Source organism: Lepidochelys kempii, chromosome 15, assembly GCF_965140285.1.
Source record: "Lepidochelys kempii isolate rLepKem1 chromosome 15, rLepKem1.hap1, whole genome shotgun sequence".
NCBI classification, from domain to species: Eukaryota; Metazoa; Chordata; order Testudines; family Cheloniidae; genus Lepidochelys; species Lepidochelys kempii.
Window position 1 is genome coordinate 30,989,567 of NC_136394.1, and position 25,962 is coordinate 31,015,528.

A 25,962-nucleotide genomic window follows, 5' to 3' on the forward strand; every position below is an offset into this window, starting at 1 on the left:
CAGCGGAGCTCGAGGCTCTCAGAGCAGGCGCACACTGAAGACACCTGGCCCAGACTCTGATATTCTGATGACACCAACACGTTTTGCAGTCCCCTAAAGAGCTGGTTCAGGTCTAACATTCTGCACCTGTTGGGAAGTGTGCAGCAGCCATTCACAATTTGCTTCAGGAACAGCTTGTTGTTTGTGGAGGCATCTGGGATGGCGATATAGCCACAGCTGTGAAGCCAGGAGTAGGGAGAGATGCTTGGGTCTCTGTCTGTGATTCAGACTAGTGCTGTGATGCCAGTGGCTTGTGTTTGGCCTTTAGCAATCATATGCCTTGTCAAAAGCTTTAACTACAACTGGAGACATATGCAAACTCACCCATCTAGGCAGAGAAAAATGACACACTGAATTATGTGCCATTGTACATGCGGTTATGGTCTGCATGACTCCATCTACGCCCCCTTTGGCGGTGGGAAAGTAAAAGGCTTAGGGTCAGAGTGATGTCTACTGCTGGTCCCAGAGACTCTAATGCCTGTTCCCACCATTTAATGGAGAGAAAAGAGGGAATGCACAACTCCTTCCATCTCACAACTGCTTCGACCGACATGTCATGAGAGCTGCCTACTAGACCTTTTCCTGAGCAATGCACCAATATTTCAGCCAGAACCATTGTTGCCCATTTGGTGTGGACACTGGAGGGCAAACCCTCGGGAGATGTGATTCTAATCTGAATGCAAAAGCAACTGCAGGTCCAAGTAAGAACCGAAACATAACTGCTGCAGGTGGCTTCTTGCATGTTGATTGTCATTCAGCAATAAAACCGCACCAATGATTACGGGGCGCCATGATTGCCTTTTGAATCAGTCCCAATCACCACAGGTGGTGACATCTACTGGTTTCATGTTTATTTTTCTTTCAAGCCAGTGTATTTTTAAAACAGTAGGGGGAAAAAATCAATCAATTTGCAAACATTGCTGATGGATTCATCAAAGTGGCTTATCTGGCAAAGATATGTTATTACATTTTCAAAACTTGCTGTCTAATTAAAATATAATTAAAATATACACAATTTCATGTTTTGTTCAGTTTGCATAACACACCAACTAATGAACTATTTTAGTCTGCTAAACTGCTCAGAAGCAGCCTTCAGCGAGCACTCTTGGAAAGTTTTTTCCAATCTTGTCTAGTTTGCAAGTACATGGAGGGGAACAGAGGAGACACCTGTAATTGTTATTACACATGAATGTTAAAAATGGGGAGTTATCACACAATGGCCAAAGAGTACCAAAGATTACAAAGAATGTCTTATCAAGTATGCATTTTACGAATATGTCTTGGTTTGACCGATCGCACCATCATTTAAGGTAGCTGCCATTTTATAGACTGAAGAGTAGAGAAAAGAGGTGGAAATAGGAAAGTTACATTGTGGAGCATAATTGAGAGGTTAATACTGTTGTCATTAATTTTAATACATTATTTAAAACCTCTGTAGAAAAGTGACTGCCTAATCAGGTCAGGTACTATACAGTCATTGGCCCAGAGATGTTTCAGGCTACATTCTTTTCAACGTGTGGAGAAGGAAGCTCAGTGGGGGAGCATGGTATTTAAGGTCAAACCATCAAATCAAAGGAGGTAGTCGGTTCCAAACCAGGATCAGTGGAATGTTAGATGAAAGCCGCTACTTCAAAACCACACTTCAAGCAGGATAATATTCCTTGATGTATTCTCTAGAGATGATTTAAAGAGATAATGCAGTCTCTCTGTGGATTTGTATGCCATACGCTCACACGTTTACCACTAAGGGAAGATTTTATATTAAGGTGTATAAATGTATGACATGTTAATTTTTGAAGAAAATGTTAACAAGCTGTAAGCAAGTTGGACAATGGCATATATAAGCAGCCAGACAGGTAGATACTTAACGTGGCTCAGCTTGGGTCACAGCTGTGAGGGACTAGAAACTGAGGAAATTAGCCCCGGAAAAGGGTCAGAACATAAAACACACACAAAACGACATTAGCACAGAGGCCAAGTGTGCAGCCTTTGCTTGCAGGGATAGAATTTATTCCTGAGAACAGGCCAGTTGAAACCAGAGAGAATCCTGACATGAGGAAGGGTTCAGAATTGGGCACGTAAGTGCTAAGGATTTGACTGAAACCCTCCAAATAGACCTGGAAATGAAGACACAAGGCGGGCATCTTATTTGAAATTCCGCCCTGGTATTATGGGGATCTTCAGACAGACAGTGACTCTACATCCCAGATGTGAAGCACTTACATGGGCTGGATTTTCAGAAGTCCTCAAATCAAGGTCTATGTCATCGTTCTGCCAGGAGCCCTGTGTGGAAGAAGGTGCATAGCTCCATTGGCCAGGGGCTGTGCAGGGAATCTCTCCATTGTCCCACTATTTATTTGCAGTAGCAAATAAACTACTCCTCTCCCCAGATCAGCTGCACCAGCCAAGTCTCTGCCCACTCGCAACCCACCTGCTTTCTCCAGCATACCCCGAACCAAGGCCAGGGAGGCTATACAGGAACATAAGAGGTTTATGTGTGTGGTGGGGCAAGAGGGGAGGTTACCCCCTTGCATGTCTCATGCCCACACAATCCATGGCACAATCTAACTCCAAGTCATTTTTGCTTGTATTGTGCACATATCTTTTTCGTTTCTGTATACAAAATTACCTGACTTTCAGACTGCAGTCCTTGCAAAGTGGGGTTTAGTGCCTACCTGATGTATAGTCACCCTGTAGTTGTGTGCAGTCAGATTCTGATCTGTAGCTACACTGAATGTATGTGATTTTTCAAGATTAATACTAGGGTCTTCCCTATAATGTTAAACACTCCATTCTTATTGTGTAGCGGTCTGAGCCCTGTGAAGTCAGGTTTACATGGTAAAATAAATACAAACCAGAATTAATTTGCTGAAGAGCAAGTCCCCACACAGCTACTATTCTAAATACCTTTTGTTGTAGTTTGAAAATGCCTTTCTGAGCCTTGTCTGTTGCTGGTACGAAATGGAATTTAAAACCAATAAAAGCAATGGTTAGACTTAGGCATAGGTAATTGACACAAGTCCTTCGTCAGAGAGCAGAGCATCCTTAGTGTGCAGAATTCTACTCTAGCATTGCATTTAGGAATGCTTTTATCTTAATTCCTATGGTTGTCTTAGGTCTTTGGTCCAAATTACGTAGGCGTAACTGTAAGTGAATGGCAATAAATAAGAAATTATGGATTAAGCTACATCATTGAGATGAACTGTGCTGGATTTATAATAAATAGGCAGCATTGTAGACTGTGGGCAGCACAGTATTTATCTCTATAGGGAGATAAATAAAAGCCACCTATTGGTCCAGCCATGGCCTAATTTCAGAACCATCCTTTGCATTCAGGCTGGAAGAGATGTCACAATCTAGAGTCGTTCTCAAGTTTATGGAATGGCAAATTCCAAATCCTAACCTTATAACTGAAAATGGCCTCAAATAATCTAAGACTGAAGTACTAGGCAGGAAGCTGTATCAAATGAAAACAAACGGAAGATTATGAATCTAGTTAGTTAATGAGAAAAAGCCTGTGTGTCTTGTATCAGTTGATCTCAGTTTTATTAAGATTTCGCTTACACAGACCCCTAGTAATGAGAAACAAATCTACCTAGCTTTCACTTCTTGCTAATATATGTGGGATAGTTTTCCTTTCCTGAGCTAGCAGCTGCCAAAAGGGAGTGATATAAGGCTATTATATTCAGCCCAGTGTACAGAGATCAGGAATTTGATTAACTTTTTCTGTAATTCTCTGATATTAAGTATTTGGACAAAAATGGCTGTCAACTCTGAATCCCAGTAAATAAGAGACATCACACAGAATAAAATGTCAACTTTTTATTAGAAAGTGAATTCAAAACTATATGAATTTACTGCATCCTTGGGTAACAAGGTTGAAATTGCTGAACTACAGAGCTGCTAAGCCCAGTATGCAGGAGATAGGGGACTATTCAGGGGGCCTTCACTTGGAGGGATCAGTATCCAAACACTTCTGAACAGTCCCAGAGTGACTGGACACACATATAAAGATCATAACGGTTTTGGGTATTCGTCACATCCCTGCTAGACTTAGGTTATACTATAGCGTCATCTCTTACATGCTGGGTTCTGTGCAGATACTCTTCTGTGGGATGAAGGGTCTGTCCTTCCTCTAGGCCCATTGATATGGTAACAAGCCCACTGCACCCTACAAACTTCATGGTTCTCACAATGATGCATACTTGAAGCTTCATGGTGATGGTGGAGACAGAACCTTGACTGTCCTGCTGCAAAAGGAGCAGCTCCATTAGCTGTTACTAGTGTGCGGCCAGTTTCATGTAGTAGAGGGCAGCAGTGTTCAGTCATGCTCATTGCAATATTACTATAGACTCTTCCAAGAGGAGTGATGACAAAATGGCACAATGTTTACATTTGTCTACAGTGGTAATTTTGGCTGTATTGGCATCTGTGCTGATAACCTGGTAGTAAATATTTACGTTGCTCAAGCTTTCAGTGTCTCTCTGCAAGTGCCAGAGATGAGTGCCATCCAGCACTGGTGATTATGGAATCTTCAAAGACTTTCTGCAGACCTTGTTACAACGGGTGAGTGAGGCTACCTTCAGGAGTGAAGGGGAGGAGTAAGAGACAGCTTCACTCAATCTCTTTTCATGCCATAGGACAACTCTTCTTGAAGAATGAGAGCTACTTGCTCTGGTCCCTCTGTTGATAGTCTTCCTGCAGGGTCTTGTTTGGAAGCTGTCAGTTGCCTCTCTTGAAGCTGAGTGCCCCTGTCCCCAGATAATCTCAATGAGCTGTTACTAGTTTACAAGACAGCAGGAGTAGAAGACAGACATACATTTGTGACACTTAGCACATGCTATCTCATCTTGGGAATCTTGTGGTACTATTCACTGCAGCTACACTGCCCTTGTGAATGCAAAGCATCCAAGGATTTCAATTCCAAGTCAATGGCCGATGAACATCACTAGCTATTCTTCCCCCCGGTACCTCCTTAGCATTGTTAGACCGTGCCATCCAAGGGAGCTCTTGGAAACACAGCTTAGTCTCTCTCAGATGTGGTAGCACATATGGCAGCAACACTGACCACATAGAGCCATCAGCACAGCTCCCAAGTGTAGCTCTTGAGTCTTGAGAAGACTGCGTCACACTTTCTTGTCCATGAAAACAGATCAGGATACGTCCAATTGTTCTTAAGATCTTGTGGGTCCTCATTGTTTGTATCTGATGATAGTCAGAACCTAATCCCAGATAATAAATTACTTTGAACTTTATAATTTACTTATATGTTTACTATCATAGGGAAAGAACTGCTTGCAGACAGCAAAAAAAAAAGGGAGATCACCTACGTTTGGATTTCAGTATCTGAATATTCTTATTATATTAGAACTGGAGGTCTGGGAGCATTCAGGAACTGTCCATGTTACTTATTCTATTTTAAAACATTATATTATCAAAAACAAATTATTTCTATTAAAAACCGCAGAACTGCCTTGCATTGATAACATGACAGGAAAATTTCTTAGAGAAATCTGGACAAATTCTCCTCTCTTACTGCCTTGGAGCTGTACTGGTCTTCATGCATGCAGAACCAAGAGCCTAATTTGGTTGATATTCTTTTTTCTCTGGACATGCATTGTATTGCAATGCAAGTGTGGATATTATAGTATAAATTATTTCAACTAGCATAATCATAATCATGTTAATTGCTGTGTAATCTGCACTAATTATTGTTGTATGTCATTTGCTTTGGTGTGGATTGCACACTACAGAATTCTATTTGGCTTGCAAATGCTTTTAGATTTTTTGTTTCAGGTCTTAGTTTGCCTCCAATTTAGGGAAAGCATTTTCTGTGGTGTTTACAATATTTTGCTTTGCAATTATAATATGCTTACAAATTGTGCTTCTTCTAGCACTGCCCATAGCCCTAATTGAAACAATAGAGAAACACACACACTAAGCTTAACTGACATTCAGGAAGTAGCTGAAACCAGACAAATATGAGGAAATACATGGCTAAGGCCAACATTCCAGACCTCTGTGAGTTATTGATGGCACTTCAGTCTTAAGCTTTGAATTTACATACTAATGGGGTAACATTTCAGAATGGGACATGACTCTCTGTCTAGTGCTTCTGCCCTGTCATGCAAAGTTTCCTCTAACTCAGTGGTTCTCAGCCAGAGGTACATGTACCCCTGGGGGTACGCAGAGGTCTTCCCAGGGTACACCAACTCATCTACATATTTGCCTAGTTTGACAACAGGTTACATAAACCACACTAGCGAAGTCAGTGCAAACTAACATTCATACAGACAATGACTGGTTTATACTGCTCTATAGACCATACACTGAAATGTAAGTACAATATTTATATTCCAATCGATGTATTTGATAATTAAATGGTAAAAATGAGAACGTAGCAATTTTTCAGTAACAGGGTGCTGTGACACTTTTGGATTTTTTTGTCTGATTTTGTAAGCAAGCAGTTTTTAGGTGAGGTGAAACTTGGGGGTACACAAGACAAATCAGACTCCTGAAAGTGGGACAGTAGTCTGGAAAGGTAGAGAGCCACTACTCTAACTCCTTGCTTAGATTTGGTTGGGCGAGCATTTTTGGGGGGTGATTTTTCTTTTTTTCATGGCCAAAAATGTGTGGCTAGAATGGAAAGTTTAAAAACCGCAGGAATGACTCTTCTCAGTTAAATATGAGTGTACACTTGAACCATTGAAATAGGGATTCAGGCTTTTAAAAAATGTTTATTTTATTCAGTTTAAAACATGTTTGGCTTAACAGTGTGTCTTCTGTCTTTGATTAGTTAGTGTGCCTATCTGTCAGGCTTCCATGGCTCTTAAGAGAAGGTGGCTCGTTTATGTTATGTAACTGTATAAAAAAAAGATTATGGGATTACACTGTTTTCATTGCTTCTGCAAATCTCATACTGTTTGTAGGCTGAAATGTGGTGTGGCAGTGATCCCAGGTTAATGGGCTAAATTAGACTTGGTAACGTCCTATTGCTTCCTCTTCTGGGCCTTAATGATACATGCCCAATGGCTGTTCATAGTCTGGCCACAATGACAATAAATGCCTTTGCTATATTTATTTCTCAAATACCAAAGGCCCCAGCTGTGCATTGGCATGCGTTCCTGGGGACAGTACTGAGAGACAGCACAGTGCGACCAGTGTATTGACTCTCTAAAAAGCTTGGCGGTGGGGATGAGATTTGTCAGAGTGATGGTAGCAATTCACACGCCTCTTCCATTTTCAGTCCTGGCTTTGCAACTCCCACAAACAGCCGGGCAAGCTTTGGCTGCACTGCCCTGTAATCAGATAGCCTGTGGTGAGGAGCATCTTGGGTGAAATCTCAGCTCATCCCTTGATGAGTGTGAATTTCACATGGGTCACCCCATATTTCAGACAGACATGGGATTTACTGCAGAGAGGGGTGCTTTTACAACAGACGTTTTACACAGTTTCCATGCTTGGCTTGCATGCTTCTAAATGAAGCATGTGACATGAAAGCTCACCATCATGGTACACCCATTCCAATCCCTCATGGGTCTAGTGCACTCTTAGACCATCTGTCCAGCCACTTGTGTCACTCCCTTTACAAAGGAAGCAAGCGTTTAATTGCAGGCCCTTGGCATCGCTGCATTCACAATCATGTTTATTCTGTAGCGGAGCAAAGCCAAGAAACAGGAGCAGAAGATCATTGCACAACTCTTTATTAAACGAACTCCCAGAATACACAGCATATGGACCCTTTGAGTGAAATATATTTAGAACTGTGCTGAATTGTCTATCTTCATGAGATACTCATCTCATTAACATGAGGGTCTCAGTGCTCATCCCCTCTCTTTTCTGGCACATTTCCAAACTCATCTGAACTGGCCTACGAGATCCTTGCTTTGTCTCTTGTGAGGTGAATCAGGCACACACACAGACATCCAGGGATGTACTTCCCATTGGCCTAGCTCTGCTCCCGTTGCCATCAGAGGGAGGTTTCACTTTGATTTCAGTGCAGCTAGGTCCGTGCTGCGGACTTCTGAAAATGACACTCCTTGCTGCAAAGTTTTCAGTCTGAAAGTGGGTTTTTGGGAAGGCAGCATGGTGTGTGGAGAGGAGATTTCCCTTTCCATGGATTTTGAAGATAAGCCTAGGAAGGCTGAGAAATGAATTGAGCCCAGAGCCGCTACCTGGCTCTGCATTTTCAGAGTAGGGTCACTAAGTCTATAGTGTCAGGCTAGACAGAATTTCAAACTGGCTGTTCTTTGGCCCAGGCAGGAAAATAAAGAGGATATGACATCACTATCAGTGGGAATGATCCCAGAGACAGTATATCAACCCAGCAATCAGAAACTTGTTACAAAGGAGAAATTAGCCTCTGCTATGCAAAGTGCTTTCTCAGAATGTAATTAATTGCAAATGAAATTTACTTTCAGTCTCTGTGTGTGGCTAAAGAGTCAGGGTTGAAGCCTCTTTTAATAGTCACTACATCATATCAAGATAGCAGATAATACAGTGAACCGTTTCAGAGGAGGAGAAACATCAGCATAGCACAGAACTTCTCAGTGTTGGACGACGGCAAGAACTGAGGGATATTTCATTCAAGAGGAAAAGACCTCTTTGGCATGCAGCACTTTGTAACTGCTTGCTAAAGGCATATCAGCTTCCCCTCTGCTTTCCTCTGGATAAAATGCAGTGAAACATACTAATATCAGATACAAACATAGCTACATTGCGCGACATAATATTAAGCACTGTCACCGTATGAAAGAGGCCATTAGATTCCTTTACAGTAGCTATGCTAAAGGATCAAGGTATAGTAGGTGGTGGTAATCTGTCTTGGTTGCATTCCAACTCCGGACAGTTTGTTTACAGATAAATTCAGAGGTGCAGCAGGTGGTTGTAGTAGACCTGCGGGGATATTCAGCACATGGACAGATCAAAAGTTTTAACTTATGTCATTATAATTTGATAAAATTTCTGGCAATTGAAACCAACATCCTAGAGAAGACTTGTCATAATGCAGGACTGGGTAGGAAAATACAGGCTGATTCTGCCACTATGCTCAAAATAAAGACGCCTGCAGCATGCAGAGCAGCAAGCCTGATGCTGACCAGGTTTACAGAAGTCTCTCCTCCCACACTTCCATCATGCTCCCCAATGGCGCACACTTTCTAATTGAAAATCTGTTTAGATTAAATCAGTGGAGGAACTGACTGACTGCCGCGCATGTAGGCTGCTAATTCTTTAAGGGTATTGGTTCTTTTTTTTTTCCAGACTTAGTGCAAAACTTTTAAAACAGCTGAATTCCTGCAGTGCCCATGCTCATTACACTCCAGGGAGTCAATCTCTTCTAATCTAACACCTTTGTCCTTGTCCTTGTCTAACACCTTGAGCTGGAAGGGCCCTTGAGAGGTCATCAAGTCCAGCACTGAGGCAGGACCAAGTATACCTAGGCCAGCCCTGACAGGTGTTTGTCCATCCTGTTCTTAAAAACCTCCAGTGACGGGGATCCCACACACGCCCTTGGTAGCCTGATCCAGAGTTTAACTACCCAGAGAGCTAGAAAGTTTTTCCTACTATTTAATCTAAATCTCCCTTGCTGCCGATTAAGCCCATTACTTCTTGTCCTGTCTTCAGTGGACATGGAGAACAATTGACCACTGTCCTCTTTATAACAGCCCTCAATGTATTTGAAGACTGTACTCAGGTCCCTCTTGTGTCTCATCTTCCAAGACTGAACATGCCCTGTTTTTTTAAACTGTTCCTCATAGGTCATTTCACCATTTTTGTTGCTCTCCTCTGGACCCTCAACCGTTTGTCCAAATCTTTCTTAAAGTGTGGAACCCAGAACTGGACACAGAACTTCAGCTGAGGCCCCACCAGTGCTGAGTGGGACAATTACCTCCTGTGTCTTACATGTGATGCTGCTGTTAACATACCCCAGAATGATATGAGCTTTTTTTCACATCTACATCACATTGCTGACACATATTTAATTTGTGATCCACCATTATCCCCAGGTCCTTTTTAGCAATACTGCCATCTAGCTAGTTTATTCCCCATTTTGTAGCTGTGTATTTGATTTTTCCTTCCTAAGTGCACTACTTTGCATTTGTCTTTATTGAATTTCATCTTGTTGAATTCCAATCAATTCTCCAATTGGTCAGGGTTGTTTGAATTCCTCCAAAGTGCTTGCAACCCTTCCCAACTTGGTGTCCTCTGCAAATTTTATAAACATGCTCTCCACTCCATTATCCAAGTCATTAAAAATGCACTAGGGCATATCTGATGCCATAGTTTGCATTTCCCCATGTCTGCAGCACCATCTGTATTCCTCATAGATAGGGGCATACTTGTGAGCTGTTCCATTACTAGGCACTCTTGCTTGAAATGCCAGGGTTTTAAGGGCAGTAATGTTAATGAGGCTTTCTTTAATCCATATGAGCACCCTGTCGAACCTTCCAACTATCACAGCAGGACAATCTGTGCAATTGGTGAGAGGTGACTCATGGGGTTGAGCTCCTGGTCAATTCATGATGGAGAGACAGATTGGGCTGGAGGTGGCTGCTGGGTGTGAGCTGGGTGCTTCCTGCGAGGAGAGTGATAACGACTGTTCCCTGGGAGGAAAGGTGACACATTTGGGCAGTGTTTCCTTACTGGACAAGGCCTTGCTGCTGTTGCGCTAAACCACATTCATTATTTGCATTTTAATGTAAAAACCAATCAGGCCCTATGCTTACGCACCAAGCAGCGGATGCTTCTCCGAATTCATAGCGCTTTTGCTCCTTTGGTTTACGTACCATGCGGGGCAGCCCCGTCACTGCTCCCAGCTGGCACAGCACTTTATGTGACAAATGGAAATACGAGTCACTGGTCTGGGTGTCTTTGCTTTGGAGTTGTGTAGCTCTTGGTGCCTTGCTACACTGATGATTGTTTCGTAAGCAAAAATATGACATCCGAGTCCGAGGTCACAGTACAGAGCATTGTGAGGGTGATCCTCGTGCACCTCCGTTGTCTTGACTTGGCACTGCCTAGATAGGCCTAGCCCAGAGGTGGGCAAACTTTTGGCCCGAGGGCCACATTGGGGAATAGAAATTGTATGGCAGGCCATGAATGGTCACAAAATTTGGGTTGGGCTGCGGGAAGGGGTGCGGGCTCTGGGGTGGGGCTGGGGATAAGGAGTTTAGGGAGTAGGAGGGTGCTCTGGGCTGGGACTGAGGGGTTCGGAGGGCGGGAGGGGGATCAGGGCTGGGGCAGGGGTGTGGGAAGGGGTGCAGATTCTGGCTGGGATGCAGGCTCTGGGGTGGGGCTAGGGATGAGGGGTTTGGGGTGCAGGAGGGGGATCATGGCTGGGACAGGGGGCTGGGGCGTGGGGAGAGGCTCAGGAGTGCAGGCTCTGAGCAGTGCTTACCTCAAGCGGCTCCCAGAAGCAGTGGCATGTCCCTTCTCCAGCTCCTACGCGGAGGTGCAGCCAGGCAGCTCTGCACATTGCCCCATCCTTAGGCACTGCCCCTGCAGCTCCCATTGGAGCACAAGGGAGCCAGAGCGGGGCCATGCTGCTGCTTCCGGGAGCTGCGTGGTGCGGCCTCGACCCTGTGCCCCGGCCAGAGCGGGGCTGAGCCGCGTGGTACGGCTTGCGGGCTGTAGTTTGCCTACCCCGGCCTAGCCTGGGAGCCGGGCTGCCTGGGAGCCCAGCCACTATTTGCAATGAGTTGCTTTGTTTTTAAACACATAGAACACAGTTTGGATATGAGCTCCCAGGCAGAACGCTCTTTTCCCAGTCCCATTTGCCCACTCATAGACTTTAAGGCCACAAGGGACCATCCTGATCATCTAGCCTGACCTCCTGTATAACACAGGCTGCAGAGCCTCACCCAGCCACTCCTGTAACAGACCCCTGACCTCTGGCTGAGTTACTGACATCCTCAAAGCTTGATTTAAAGACTTCAAGTTACAGAGAATCCACCATTTACACTAGGTCAAACCAACCTCCCACCCTGCAGAGGAAGGTGAAGCGCCCCCCTTCCCTCCCCCACAAGTCTCTGCCAATCTGACCTGATGGAAAATTCCTTCCCAACCCCAAATATGATGGTTAGTTAGAGCCTGAGCATGTGGGCGACACCCATCTCCAAACATCTGGGGAAAAATTCTCTGTCCAAACTCAGAGCCCTCCCCATCTAGTGTCCCATCTCTAGCTGTTGGAGAGATTTGCTAATAGCTGTCATGACTGGGCCAGATGCCATTGGAGGCAACCTCATCATACCATCCCCTCCAAAAACGTATCCGTTTCAGTCGAGGGTCTTTTGCCCCCTGTTCTCTTCTTGGAAGAAGAACTTCCCAGGACTTCACTCCTCTGATGGCTAGAAACCTTCATCTAATTTCAAGTCTAAATTGTTGGTGGCCAGTTTATATCCATTTGTTCTTATGCCAGCATTGGCCCTTAACTTAAATAACTCCTCTCCTTCCCTAGTGGTTATCCCTTTGATGTATCTGTGGAGAGCAATCATATCTCCCCTCAGCCTTTGGCTGGTTGGTTAGACTAAACAAGCCAAACTCTTTAAGTCTGCTCTCTTGAGGCAGGTTCTCCATTCCTCTGACCATCACTGTAGCCCTTCTCACTGATCAGGATCTTCCTCACAAGGAGGTTACAAACCAGAAGGCTTTGTGTGAAGGAGCTGCTGCAGGAGCAGCATTATAAATGAGCCAGGTGCACCTAGAGAGCGGGAGCGCACAGACCATTTCACAGAGGCCGTTTTAAAAGCTCACTTAGCTCTTCCATACACAAGGTGGGATGGTTCCTCCGTGTCTGGCAGAAGCTAAGTTTATTCATCAGGAAAAGAGGCTCAGATGTTGCTGTTGCCAGCAGGGGGTTTTGAAGCACATTGATTATTCCATGGTGCATCTATAAATATGAAGGTTTGAACAGTACGTGCTTTTAATGCAGTCGTTTTTTTCAGGATCTCAGCAGAACAGCCCGGCCTTGGAGTGACACTGGCAGGGAAGATGCATTCAGTCATCAGACAGTCACTCTCTCACATATGTGGGCTTCAGGGCAGAGTCTTATGAATGGGGCCTTGATCCGCTTCTGGAGTAGAGGGAAGGGAGACTATTGGTGGCTCTGGATCCCGTTTAGTTTAAAGCCGCTTGTTATAAGGACCTGTGTCTGCAGCTAGGTGTGTGGAGCTGCACCTGAAGGGGTTAATTTGAAACCTAGAGCAGAGCTCAGTACATTGTTCCTTGGACATTTGGCTTCAGACCTAGGCTCACCCCTCCCTGTTAAGTGCTCTTGTGTGAGGTTCAATGCAGCGCTAAGAATGAAAGCCGTGCTGGGGATTCGCATCCGTGCTGTTCCTCAGCAGTGACTCGCGGCCAGGGGCGATGCGCGGTTCATTCTCCCCAGCGGGGGCTGTGTTTTCTTCAACCAGCAGGTGCTGTCACTCTGCAGGCACCTACACGCCAGTGCTGTGGCTCGGCCCCCCGTGTCATCCTCACCCACTCGCTGACGGGGCCTGTGGGGCAACTGTCCAAAGCCAGGACTCAGCCCGGGGCAGCGGTAGTAGGCAGCCGCGGAGCTCTCTGTTTCTCTTAAGTGAAAGGTCTCCGAGAGCGGCTGTGCTTGGAGGCTCCATGTGGGAGCCCCTGCTTTTCTGCTCCTCCACAATTCAAGCCTTGGGCTCACCCCACACAATCCAGTCCAGGAATCCCAGTTCTTCTCTGAGCGCTCATGTTGGGAGCAGTTTGCAGGTCATTCTGTCTTCTCGTTACCAGCCATAGCAAGAGGCATTTTCAGGCTCCCAGTGAAAAGCGAGCCGGCCTGAGAACAGATGGCAGGCTTCTCTGCACTGCAGCTCCCTGCTGGCCAAAGCGCTCTGTGGCGAGCTAGCGTGGGCTGAAGAAGGGGAAACTCCAAACCACTCTGATTTGGGATAAAACACGGAGCTTGAGCAAGAGGGCCAAAGCAGGCAGGGTGGAAGGGTAAGCCCTTTACAACAGCTGGCCTAGACTCCACCAAACTTGGGAAGGACCAGAGTTGCCGTCCTTTAAAGCACAGCTCAGTAGCCATACTAATGGGCCAAACAGCCTGAGTTTAAAAGACTCCCAGCCTCTGGGATACGGCTGTGCCCTGCCAGTTGTCTTCTGACCGCAGGCCCAGTTGTACACCACACTGTAGGGCCGGCCTGTGTGCAGGAATGAATAGGGCAGGCGGTCACAGCAGGGGAAGGTGCACTGTGCAAGTGGCACAGGCCGATGGATTTAAACAAAGAATGTAATTTCCACCAAGTTCTGTGCGGGGAGCTGGGAGTGATGGGCACTGCATCCTAGCAGGATGGGTGTGTGGTGTTTGCTTTTACTTTTCAAGCTGCCAGAATCTGGTCACTTGGCTATTTTTAGATGCCCAGTAAGTGGGGGAGAAAAAGTAGAGCCATATGTCAAGAGTGCTGTTATGAGGAGAGGACAAAGCCCAGGGAACATGCCACGTTGTGAGGAGCACTGCTACAGTGACTTGCCGAGAAGCTTGCAGACCTTGAGCAACCTGCTCATTCCCCATCGGAAAAGACTGTCTGGGTAGAAAATCCACACAGGTCGTCACTGTGTGCAGAGAAGACATGACAAGTGTTTTCTCAATATAGTCCTTGCTGTTTCCTTACTTTAGAAACTCACTTGCAGCTTAAACTGATTTCCACGTACAGCGTGACTTGTCAAAAATGTCACAATGGACCGACTCAAGGGTTTGCAGAATAAAGAGCCGATGTTTGTTTCCTAGTAAGTGCAGCATGATAAATGTTGAGCCCTCCTTGAGAAGAGTGTACCTGCTGGATAGACTGAAGTGCAAGGCATGATTTTGTTAATCCAGTCTGTACAAGGTCTGGCTCATTCTCTCTTCCCACTGATCCTTAAACCAGCTACATCCTCAGTGCGAATCTCCCCAAGGACAGATCTCTGAGCAGGAGATGCTACATGTGCTTGCTCCCTTGCTGGATTCGTCCTGGTCTAAGCTGTTTCCTTACAGTGTCTCTGGTTCCTGATGTGACTCTGGTTTCTCCTTTCCCCACACTGTGGCATTACCCAGGGTGCACTCTGGACAGATGGACAGCTGTGCTTCCCCAGTTCTCCAACATGAGGTGCCTTTTACATTGTGAGAGCCACCACTCCTGGTCCTGCTCACACACAACCTCTAGCATGTAAATTATTCCAGCTGAATTACATGAAAGCTCTGACCAGTCAGTCCTAATTACATGACACAAGCAAATTCCCAGTCCTAGACTTTCCCCCAGAAATGTGTGTCTTGTACTGCCCAGCACTCTCTTTCTGGATAATACAAGCTCATAGAAAGTCCGTCATTTCATCAATGGAAAATGCCATGCACAAACCCTATTATCTCAAGTGGAGGTTCCCAAACACGTCAGTCCAAACACACTGGTTTAGATAAACAATAAAACAAGTTTATTAACTACAAAAGAGATTTTAAGTGATTACAAGTAATGAGGCATAAAAGTCAGAACTGGGTAAAAGATAAAATGTAAACTAATACCTAATTTAGCAAGCCAAATTAATTCAAAGCAAAGGTTTTTCTTTGCTCTTTGCAGTCTTTTACTGGCTGGAAGCCTCCAAACCAGGACCCCTCAGACAGTTCAGTGTTCTTTCAGGTGCTGTTGATGGCATGAGCAGAGAGAAAGGGAGGAGAGAGAGGTAATTTTTGTTGTGTGTTCTCTATTCTTATATCGTTTCCTCCTCTTTGAGGATTATCTCCAGCTGGACTTCAGGTGACAGGAGGTCTGTGGGATGGGACCCCCACCTGTTTCTTTGCCAATATTTAAATTTCTTGCTTATACCCTTTTTCCTTTCAAAGAATGGCCGCTTAACTAGGTGATAGTCCACTTGGCTTTGTTGACACCTGGCTTGGGTGTTGGTTCATCTTTTGTTTCTGAGGAACTGGTTTGTGCCTCTAAACTTGGAGCATGTTACAGCAATGTTATACAGTAGAATCTTATAACTTACATACAATGTCGATACACGTATTTTACCAGGACAATAATGTTCAGCAGATTATGAGTTTTCAAATGATACATCACAAGGCACACTTTGTACAAAGTTTCTCATAGTCCTGTAAAAAGGGTGAACATAAAAGTATAGCCTGTCACACCCTCCCAAAGCCCATTTCATGTATTTGCAGCTGGGTTTTCTTTGGAGGTGTTTGCATGGAATTACTTCACTTCTGTTGTCTGAGGGCACATGTTGTTATAAAATTCTGCAGGACAAAACACAGGGTGACTGTTGCTGCCCCCAGATCACAGTACAGAAGCAGAGTGCATAGGTTTGCTCCATGTGCAATCACCTAACAGACACTGAAATGCAGACAGACCACTCCTATTCCACACAGAGCAGTTAATTTGGGAGGCATGTTCCTGTCTGTGCTCGAAGAATGATTTCCCTTCATTTTAGCGTGTGTGAAATCCAGAATTCTTTCTGAGAGTGCTTTGGAGGTATGGGAAGAAGCTGAGCATGTCCACCCCATGGTAAGGAGCAGGGAAGAGACAGGAAACAGGGCCCTGTTGTGCTCTGGGAGGAGTGGAAATGCTGTTAATAAAGCTGGAGTAATGAAATTCTGCCCGTCTCACTCACATGGCTGTTCTGACTACGCTGTTGCTTGTGCCCAGACTCAGGCAACTAAGCTAGCCTTCCCCTCTGCCATTCTGTTACAGCCAGCAGTCAGCATCTGACCTATGGCTTGGGGCTTGTTTTCGAATACTTTCCACAGGTCACAGGCATTCTGGCTGCCGCTGTTCCTAGTCTGGAATGAAATTCACTCTAGCAGGACAGGTCAGGCCTGAGGCCTGGGCACTGCTTAAGGCACTGGCTGCAGCGGTGGATTTCACTCTTGCTCATTAGTGCAAAGTGCTGAAGTTGCTGTTTTCAGGCAGTTTTGGCTTACACAGCGCTTAGACTACAGCACTTGCGATCACAAAGATCGCAGCACAGAAAAGTCAAGTCGTTTTGAGAGGCGGAACTCAGAATTCGCTCTCTATCCCTTCACCCCCTGAATCCCATTTACACAGTCTCTGCGCTGCTCTCACTCACAACTCTTATTAAGATGTACAACGGTGACTGATTTAGCCTCAGATCTCTTAACGCATCCCATCACCGCCTGGATGGCATAAAGTAATGATGATCACTGGATGTTGGTAGGTTTTACCTTAGCCTCCGATGACACAACCCCCAGAGCAGAGAAGTTTATATTCTCTATGATTGGCAGTCCAGGCTAGTGCAGATTAGTAGGATTAGTAGGATTTGGAACTGTTTTGTTAGTGTGATGATATGATGGGATTGCTTGTGATAAGGGGCAGGACTCAGCAGCCCTGGGGCTCACTTCCAGGTTCTGTTTTATGGTCCTAAAATCTCACGCTTCAGAGTTTCAGCTGGCCACCTGCAGGGGTCAGGAAGTGACCCCCCCCCCCTCCGCCCAAGCATCAGGGATAGCCACAGCTGGTGATGGGATATTGGGCTGGGTAGACCAGGCCTCTGAGGTGGCACGGAGCATTCTCTCTCTTGGGTGGTTGGCTGGCTGGCTTGCCACATGTGGGGTCACAAAGAAATTTTGTCCCAGGTCAGCTGGCAGTGACCCTGGGGTTTATTTTGCGTTTTTGTTTTTGTTTTGTTTTGTTTTGGGGTTTTTTTTTTTTTTGCTTTCCTCTGCAGCATGTGGATGCAAGTCCCTTGCCAGGATTCTCTGGGTCTATCTCACTTAATCATTTCCCTGCCATTAGAGAGGCCTCAAGCACTAGTGCATCTCAGTCCCTCCTATTTTCTGCCTGTGGCACATAAAAATCTAATCTGGGCTGTAATACTTTGGGCTAATTTTGGTTCCTAGGCTTAGTATGTGATTGCTGGGTGGTGGTGGTGGCTGGTGATGCGCAGGAGGCTAGACTAGATGATCTGGCAGTTCCTTCTAGCCTTAAACCCTGTGACCCTGGTTGGGAGACAGTAACAGCCGAAGTCTCTGCTTTCCGGCCCTACTTGCATTGCAGGATGATTGTCAAAATATTGCGGCTGAGGGGCGGACACGCCATGGAAAATCACAGACAAGTAACAACGGACCTTTTTATTTGCCGCAGTGGAGTCTATTATTACTTTTCCATGGTTTTCCTCTGCCGGCTGCCTGAGGCTGAGAGCGAAGGCCAAGGGCTCTCAGCCCTAGGGTGGCTGGGGTTCCCACTTTCAGCCCCACACACGACGGGATTACTGCTGACAAAATTGCGGTGAAAGCCTAATATTGCGGAATCCACAATTTCCACAATATTGCAAGTGAAGTAGGGCCTTAGGTGTGATTTCATTTCTTCTCCTTAAAGGGAAAGCAGCAGCTGATGTTGCACATCAACCAAATAAGAATTCTCACAACTGCTCTTTGGACAAGGTCTAAAAGCAGCATGGTTCCTGTTGGTTGAATTTATAATATCACAGATAGGAAAAAACAATAAACAAGTGAGCGGTTCATTAAGTTTCAGACTCCAAACACTTTCGTAAGATAATGAGTCTGCTACGTTGAACAGTGCAGTGAATATCAGATTCTAACCCTTTCATGTTCACAGGCTGTTAGAGGTTCTTGCCTCTGTAGTGCAGTTTTATCTAAGCCTTGAAAACCAGAAGGAAAATTGAAGCTGCTGTCTGAAAAGCTGGCTGTTTAAATGATGAAATCCAGTGGTGCTGCAATTTACAACTTTGCTTGGAATCATAGAAATGGACAGGGGCAATTCCCATGTAAATCCTCTTGGAAGGATTACACCAGCTTTTCTGTAGGATACAATTTATGATTCCAAGAGATGACGTGAATGGTTTGGGACCTTCCATGAATTGGCTTTAAGTGAAAATTGCATGAAAGCCAGGGCTACAGCAATAGTATGCTCAGCATACTAGTATAGTCTTGTCACATGTTCCCCAGAATTTTATTGTATGCTAGTAAAATTGAAGTTTTTATGGCTCAATTTGTCTAGTGCGGGAAAGTCCAGCAGCTTGGGACCATTCTGGGTGAAAGCAGAGCTGTGTTTCTATCTGACTCATGGCTAGCCCTCTCCATCACTTGCTAGCCCCAGGTGTCAGGAGAGTTCTTAGGGCCTAATCCAAGGCTCACCGACATCAATAGGAGACTATCCATTGACCCAAAGGGCTGGTGGAGTGAGACCACGAGATGCTCATGAACCGATCAGAGGGGTGGGGAGGCCAGTGCATTTGGACAGGTGCTCCCATTTTAGGAGCCTCTCCCCTCCCTTCTCAGTTTGCTCAGGCCTCCTCCTGCTGCAGAACCTTGGTGCACCTTGTCTTACGTTGCTGGCTTTGGGAAATCAGAAGCCCACAACTGCACGGAGCAGCAGATGTTGTACAGAGGCTCAGCCGTCCCACACCATTTGATTTTGTGTATTGATGTCACGCAATAAGGAAAGTAGCTCAAATGCGCCGTTATCCTGTGACTTCTTCAGTTGCTTTTGGGTGCCAGTTTATCAACATGTCTCAAAATTTAAATTACTTTATGGTCAGTAGAGCCAGGTCTCAAGTTGCCCGGCATTGTCTCTGCAATTATTCACTACCATAATGTTACCATAGCAACTAGAACGCTTCCCTAGTCAGGATGGTTTATTATTGTCAAGGTAAAACTCCACTAGTGGTTTTGAAAACATCAGCCCTTCCATCACACACGGGTATTTATTTATATTTAGGTTCCTCTGGTCTAATCGACTATCCACACATTTTCTTCTTTTTGTTGTTAGACAAATTCAAAAGCAAGACGTTTTTTCATGATAGAAAATTATAGGTCCTAAGTGATGATGTCTGACTGCAGTGATGCAGTACAAAATATAGTTTTGTGTTAGAAAATTCTAGGCTTCCTTTACAGCAGTATCTCCAGCTTCAAAACGCTGGAAAAAATTCTTTACAATCAAATACATTTTGACAAACTCCATTCATAGTTTCACAGGCAAGAATCTGAGGGAGAGCACCCTATAGATTGTTACTTGATATTATTGATCCAAAATTATATACCGTGAAGAAACATACGATAACTCCTCAAAATCTCAGTCATGCTGCACACAAGAAACAAAGCGAACTCCCCCATTCAGATATTGTTAAAATTAAATGGGGGGGGGATGTGTTTTCAGGCCTTCAGATGAATGTGTGCGATCTTTTTTGAAGAATTTCACGTGGAACTTTGTGGCAGAAAGGCTAACAATGATTGCAATCAATTTTCGCAGTCTCTCTGCAGCAGACAGGAGAGGAAGGAGTGTGTGTGGTGGTGGTGGGGTGCTTCTTAAACTGATTGCCTTTCTGTAGTTGTTTTGCACCATGGGCACTTCTGGAGTTATGCTGCAGCCTGTTCTGCAAAGGCAAAGACCCACCAGCTCAAAAAGGACTTTTCTTAAATCACAACTAATTTGAAATGGTGGCTAGGCCACACCTCACAGCCTACACGTCCATGAGATCCCACAGCCAAAAGGAAGGTTCATAACCTCACCAGGCACAAATGGGATAAAACTTTCCTGGTCTGTGGTGTTGTAACATTGTCCAGATTGGGAACACAGTCTCAAGGGGTTGGCACAAACCCTCAGGTAAAGATAGGGCACAAATACTTTCTCCGTCACCCAATAACTTCCCCCAGCCTACCAGCCTCATCTCATTCTTATCTGGATTGAGCTGCCGGCAGTTCACTCATATGCGCACCTCATCAGCCTCCTCATCCACCCTCCCAACAGCCCCAGAAATTCATCAAACCGGCATGGAGACAAGGTGCGTCTCTGCAGAGCACCACATTATAGTAAGAGCTCCCTCCTTGTACCGCCATCTCAGAACACTCAGCCAGGAAAGAGCAGACACAATATCTGCATAGGAACTTGGTCTTCCTTCATCACTGAGGGGAGATCGCCCTAGTGGTGTCTCGGACTCAGGGCTGTACCCAAATGGCGCAGAGTCAAAGAGATGTGTCATGGCGACTGGCCTGTCAGGGAGTTCTCTCGTCATCACCTTCCATAGGCTCCTAACCAGAAATGCTGGTTCACAGCTAGCCAGGCTGTCAGTGTCAAGCCTTGGTTTTTTGAGCTGCTCCTTTCAGAGAAGCCGGCATCTGCCATCCCTAGTGAAGGCACGGAGACTCTCCACTGGCAGTGGGAACTGATACTTTGCCAATAGCCTTTCCCAATGAGGCATGGCACCTTATTCTTGCATTTCCTCCTGCTCAATGTGTCTGCCCTTAAAAAAAAGCTCCACTGAGTCAACAACAATAATGTTCCATTCAAATACTTGCTGATACTGTTTACCAAAGAACATGCCCTTGTTAAGGGAATGGTAGGGAATTCTAAAGACACACTGTATTCCTTTTCTAGGGAAAGCTACAAGCTTTAAGAGCATCATCCCATTAATAATAGCTACGACAACGATAGCTATCAGTTGACAGGGATTAATTAGCAGAGCCTGCATCACTCCTTTAATTAAAAATCAGCATTTGTGGTTGTTTGCAGAAGGAATTCCCATACCCCCTCCATCCCTGCCCTCAGGTCTCTGCGGCACCTTCTGCCAGCGCTGCTCAAGTCTTCCATTTGCTGGTGAATGGATTCTCCCCAAATTGCACTGGTTTTAAAAGGGCAATAGATGACGTTCGATAAAGCAAAGGTTAACTAGCTCCACTTGCTTTGCTCTTTCATTGGAGTCTAATTTTACATCACAGCTAGGTTCCTGTTTCCTGGGAGCAGGTTTTTGATTTTGGCTTATGTTCCATTCTAAAAAGCTGTTTTCATCAAGGCAAATCCTGAAATACCCCCGAATGGAAGGAGTTTGTCCCGTTGTGTGTGCTGTTCATATCCAGCCCATAGCCAGGTGTTTATTTTGCTCTTAGAGATCATAATTAGTTCCTCCTACCAAAGGAAGCACTGGAGAAACATACCATGCAGTAACATTGGGATAGTGCGCTATAATTCAGCTTCATGAAGAGTCAGTGTATCATCTTTGGGTAGTGACAGAAATCAAATAAATCCCATGTATTGCTAAAATCTATTGAGAAAGCAACCCATTTTGAGGCATGTCTTGGTATGTCAGATTGATGCAGTACACTGTCTGTGATGTGATCTATCTTGAGTCAATCATTTTAGCTTCTCTAGTTTACTCAGAGACATTTATGTTGAGTTCAGTTATGCTCAAAAGTGTCATTTAATGAAACAGCTAGAGTTCATTTACTTGCAATAAGCAATTCCTACGTAGAGTCAATGGTTCAGTTGAGACGAGAAGGTAAGAACAGGTTTCTGGATACCAGGACATGGCCTTTCTGACTGACGTTGCGGCTACATCAAGTCATGTAACTTAAACTAACATGTATCTCTTTCCGTTGTTGCTTAGGATGAACAAAGAAATCAAAGATCAAGAAACGAACCGACCAGCTTCTGCACTGAGTGCTCGGAAAGGGGAATACGGAAGAACTATGGGTGAGACAGATTTTGTCAAGGATGTGAGTCATGTAGTTGGCACTCAAAGATGGGAATTAGGAAGAATTGTGGATGAGGAGGAGACTGACAGTCAGAAAAAAGCTATGGATAAATTAGGAGCTATATCTCCATCTGTGATGAGAAGGAGGTCAACTCCTACAGCAGAAGAGAAGTTTCCAAGCTCTTCATCTGCACTTTCTGAATATGTAGAAGAGCTGAGGAGGAAAAGGGCAACAGAGAAAGAGCAGGGAACATTAGGATTAGAGGATACCTCTCCCCTGCCAATCTACCAAACAACTGGTGCCTCCTCCCTGAGAAGATGCAGGACTTTCAAAGAGGATGATGAATTCCCAATAAAGTTTGGAGTCAATGAACGTACAGAAAGTACAGGAGTGCCTGCAGGAGCTAGCCTAGTGCGTTCATCCAGTTTAAAATGCATATCATCTGAGAACACAGAGCCAGCGCGCTCCCCAGCTCTCACAAGAATATCAAAGTTTGGCTCTTGTGACTCACTCCTACACAATATTGATAATTCCAGCTTAACACTGAGTTCACCAGCTGTGGGAGCAGATGCGTTCAATATATCGAGACTTAAGCCATGGAGAAGTTACCTTGAGCCATCATTAGAGGACACAGCCAATGCTGATCTGGGGAAAGAGTCTCTGGTATTTCAGAATAAGCAGTTCCGTGATGTTATGGCTGAAGGAAAGGAAAGCGACCCGTTCACTTGGAAAATACCAATTCTCAACTATGAAAGGAGAACAAATGTTGATTTTGATGACTTCCTTCCAGCAATTCGAAAATCCCAGTCAACAAGCAGTTTGTCCAGACCTGACAAGGACAGGAGAGAAGGCCAGAGGCCAGTGAGCGTTCATTTTGAAGACCAGGCTACGGCAGGCAGCACTGTTTTGTCTGAAATAAAGACCATTTCAAAGGCCAAAGAGGATGCTGGAAACCTCTCTGACTCATCTTCATCCTCTGGCTCGATCATTTCTTTTAAAAGTGCTGACAGCATCAAGAGCCGACCAAAGATTCAAAGACCAGAAGGTGAAGGATGCGTCGGAAAACTAATTACTGAAGGTGCTAAAGATGAAAGGCGATGGGAGGCAGAAGGGAAAGAGGATGACGTAAATAGCATTATGATGAAATATCTAGGAAAAGATTAAGGTAAACTTGCTGATATTCTAACCACGACCCGTCTGTACGGTTAACTGAGGCCAGCTGTTACAGGTTTGCTATTTGTGCCCCTGAGCTAGAGGCTCTGCCAGTATTTTCACTGCAAATTCTTCTCTCCAGAGGCTTCTAGTCTGGAATAGCCTAGTCCTGGCTAATAAGCAAAACTCTGACCAGAATCTACCTTTTTACTTGGCTTTATTGATAAATAATGTTAACATAATGAATAATCATCCCTTGGCGGTCCCTCCATACCAAATTAGGGCTACATTCTGGCCAGAGCAGAACTAGCCCCAAGACAGCATACGCCTCCCCTCTCCCATGTGCTGCTCCTGCTCCAGGGGCCAGTGTGCAGGAGGGAGGGACCAAGGCTCCCCCCAGCAACCCCATTTGCGAGGTGTTGAGAGAGCAGGCCATGCAGCTGCCCTGCGCACACGGAGTGCCGTTGTGCTTGGCCCTGACACAGGCTGTACAAGGGATAAAGGGAGGCTCCTTGCCCTTTCCTGACCCTTGCACTGCCTACGGACCAAGCAGGATCTGGTCCCAAGCGAGCAGTTTAAGAACCTGGTCTTTGCTTTGCACCCGGCTAGAGGAGGAAGTGTCCTGCAGGGAGCCCAATTCCCCATTGACACCAGTGCACGGTGGGCATGAAGCACCACCATTTGGAGCTAGCTGCGTTTTACACCCCCTTTGCACTGCTGTCAATGATGGGAGAGCAAGGGAATCTCTTCTGAACAGACTGCTTTGAGCCTCCCCTAGCCCCTCGCCCTTACCTATTCACTGTAATATCATCACCTAGCTCTTCTCACATTTTATTACATCGAGTGTCTCTGGAACGTTTCTGAGACTGCACCTCTACCATTTTACTTGTTTTATTAATCTAAAACATTGACGAGCCTGAGCCCCGAAACACACCTCTCCAGAGAATGTAGGTTTTGCTTCTAGTCACTCTTACCTCCTGTATTCAGTGTTTGATTCTGACAACCAGTTGGATGCAATTCTCTTACTGCCTTTGATGCTTCCAGGTTTGAAAGCAGACTCTCTAATGAATGCATCATAACCGGAACTGTGTTTAAAATAGATTAGAAAAATGTTTTGTAAAAATGCAGCCTTTAGACAAACTTATTGGATGTCAAGCTGTGACCAAATCTGTTCAACACAGGAGCGGAGGAGGTCTTAATAAAATATTTCTTTATGGGAAGCTGCATTTGCATAATAAGATGTCCCACTTTCCCCCAGACTTCATTTTAATAAAGCAAGTGGCATCTATAAACTATGAAGCCCAGTAACATCAACCAGCCAAAAAAGCATGCCCTTTGCTCGTAATGAGAGTAGGAGTGCCCAAAAGGAGAAACGTAACTTAAATGAATGAGCCCTCGATGCTGTCAGGTAGCAAAGAAAGGACAGATGTTTGTTCGCATTAGGAAACTCTGCAGAATAACCAGGGAGTGGCTCTCAGTATGGCCAAGCCCACACGGGAGTCGTCCTCTCTGAACGGACTGTGGCATCAGTAGCTGAATTGTTCTGTCCTGAATCCACGGTATGAACCGTGTCACTGAACATGCCTCTTCATACATCTTTTTCATTTTTTAGTTCCCAGAAGTTGAGACCTTGTTTGAAGCAGTCATAATTTCGTGGTTATTAGAAGACAGATACGTAGGTGGCTTTCATTGGCTCCTTCTTGTCTGCAGCATGCTATTCTTCCTGACCAAAAGCACAATGACATGAGAGACAGAGATTCGATGTGCACTACAATGGGAAGCTGTGTTCTGACCTCTGCTTGCTTTATACAAAATAAAATATTTGCTTCTTTGACTTAAGTCTCTTCTCTTCTTTCCTTTCCTTGCACTGAGAACAGGCAGCTGAAAACAAAATGCATGTATTGAAAAGTTCACCAATACGTAAGTGCAGCCCGCTGCCGCGGGGAGCTTTAAGGGACATTTCTCAGTGTGTACAGGGGTCCTTAGTATCATCTGCACTTAAGTCTTAATAAACAAAGTTTCTGGCAACTTTTACTTCAAATAGATTTTTGCTCTGTCATTGAATCTGTGCATTTTAATGATCCCACTCAAAATTCTAGCTTCCCAGGAAAGGGCAAAACTTCCAGGGTTTATTTTACTAGGTGTTTGTAGCAAAACTGTGAAGCTCTTCAGAAAATGTCTTTCACTGCCAATGTCTAAGACACTTTTTCAATCTGCTGGCACGTTGACTGGCTCTTGTAAGGTTGAATTAGGTGGGTGTTCTAACTCATTTGCTAAATACTTTTTGGCATCACCAGAAATTTTGCACTTAGGCAATTTTCAGT

The 25,962-nt window shown here is 45.0% G+C and overlaps 1 protein-coding gene across 2 annotated transcripts in view; it reads left to right on the forward strand.

The window, feature by feature from the left end:
* MYO18B (myosin XVIIIB) overlaps positions 1-25,472 on the forward strand; it is a 196,038-nt gene extending 170,566 nt beyond the window's left edge. The window contains exons 41-42 of one of the 2 annotated variants that reach the window (XM_073312541.2): positions 22,399-23,651; positions 25,251-25,472. In XM_073312541.2, coding sequence (XP_073168642.2) covers positions 22,399-23,650 — 1,252 coding nt within the window. In that variant the 3' untranslated portion in view covers position 23,651; positions 25,251-25,472. Of the gene's footprint in view, positions 1-22,398 lie in introns of both variants that reach the window. The other variant, XM_073312543.2, reaches the window with a different exon arrangement.
* Positions 25,473-25,962: the final 490 nt, after the last annotated feature.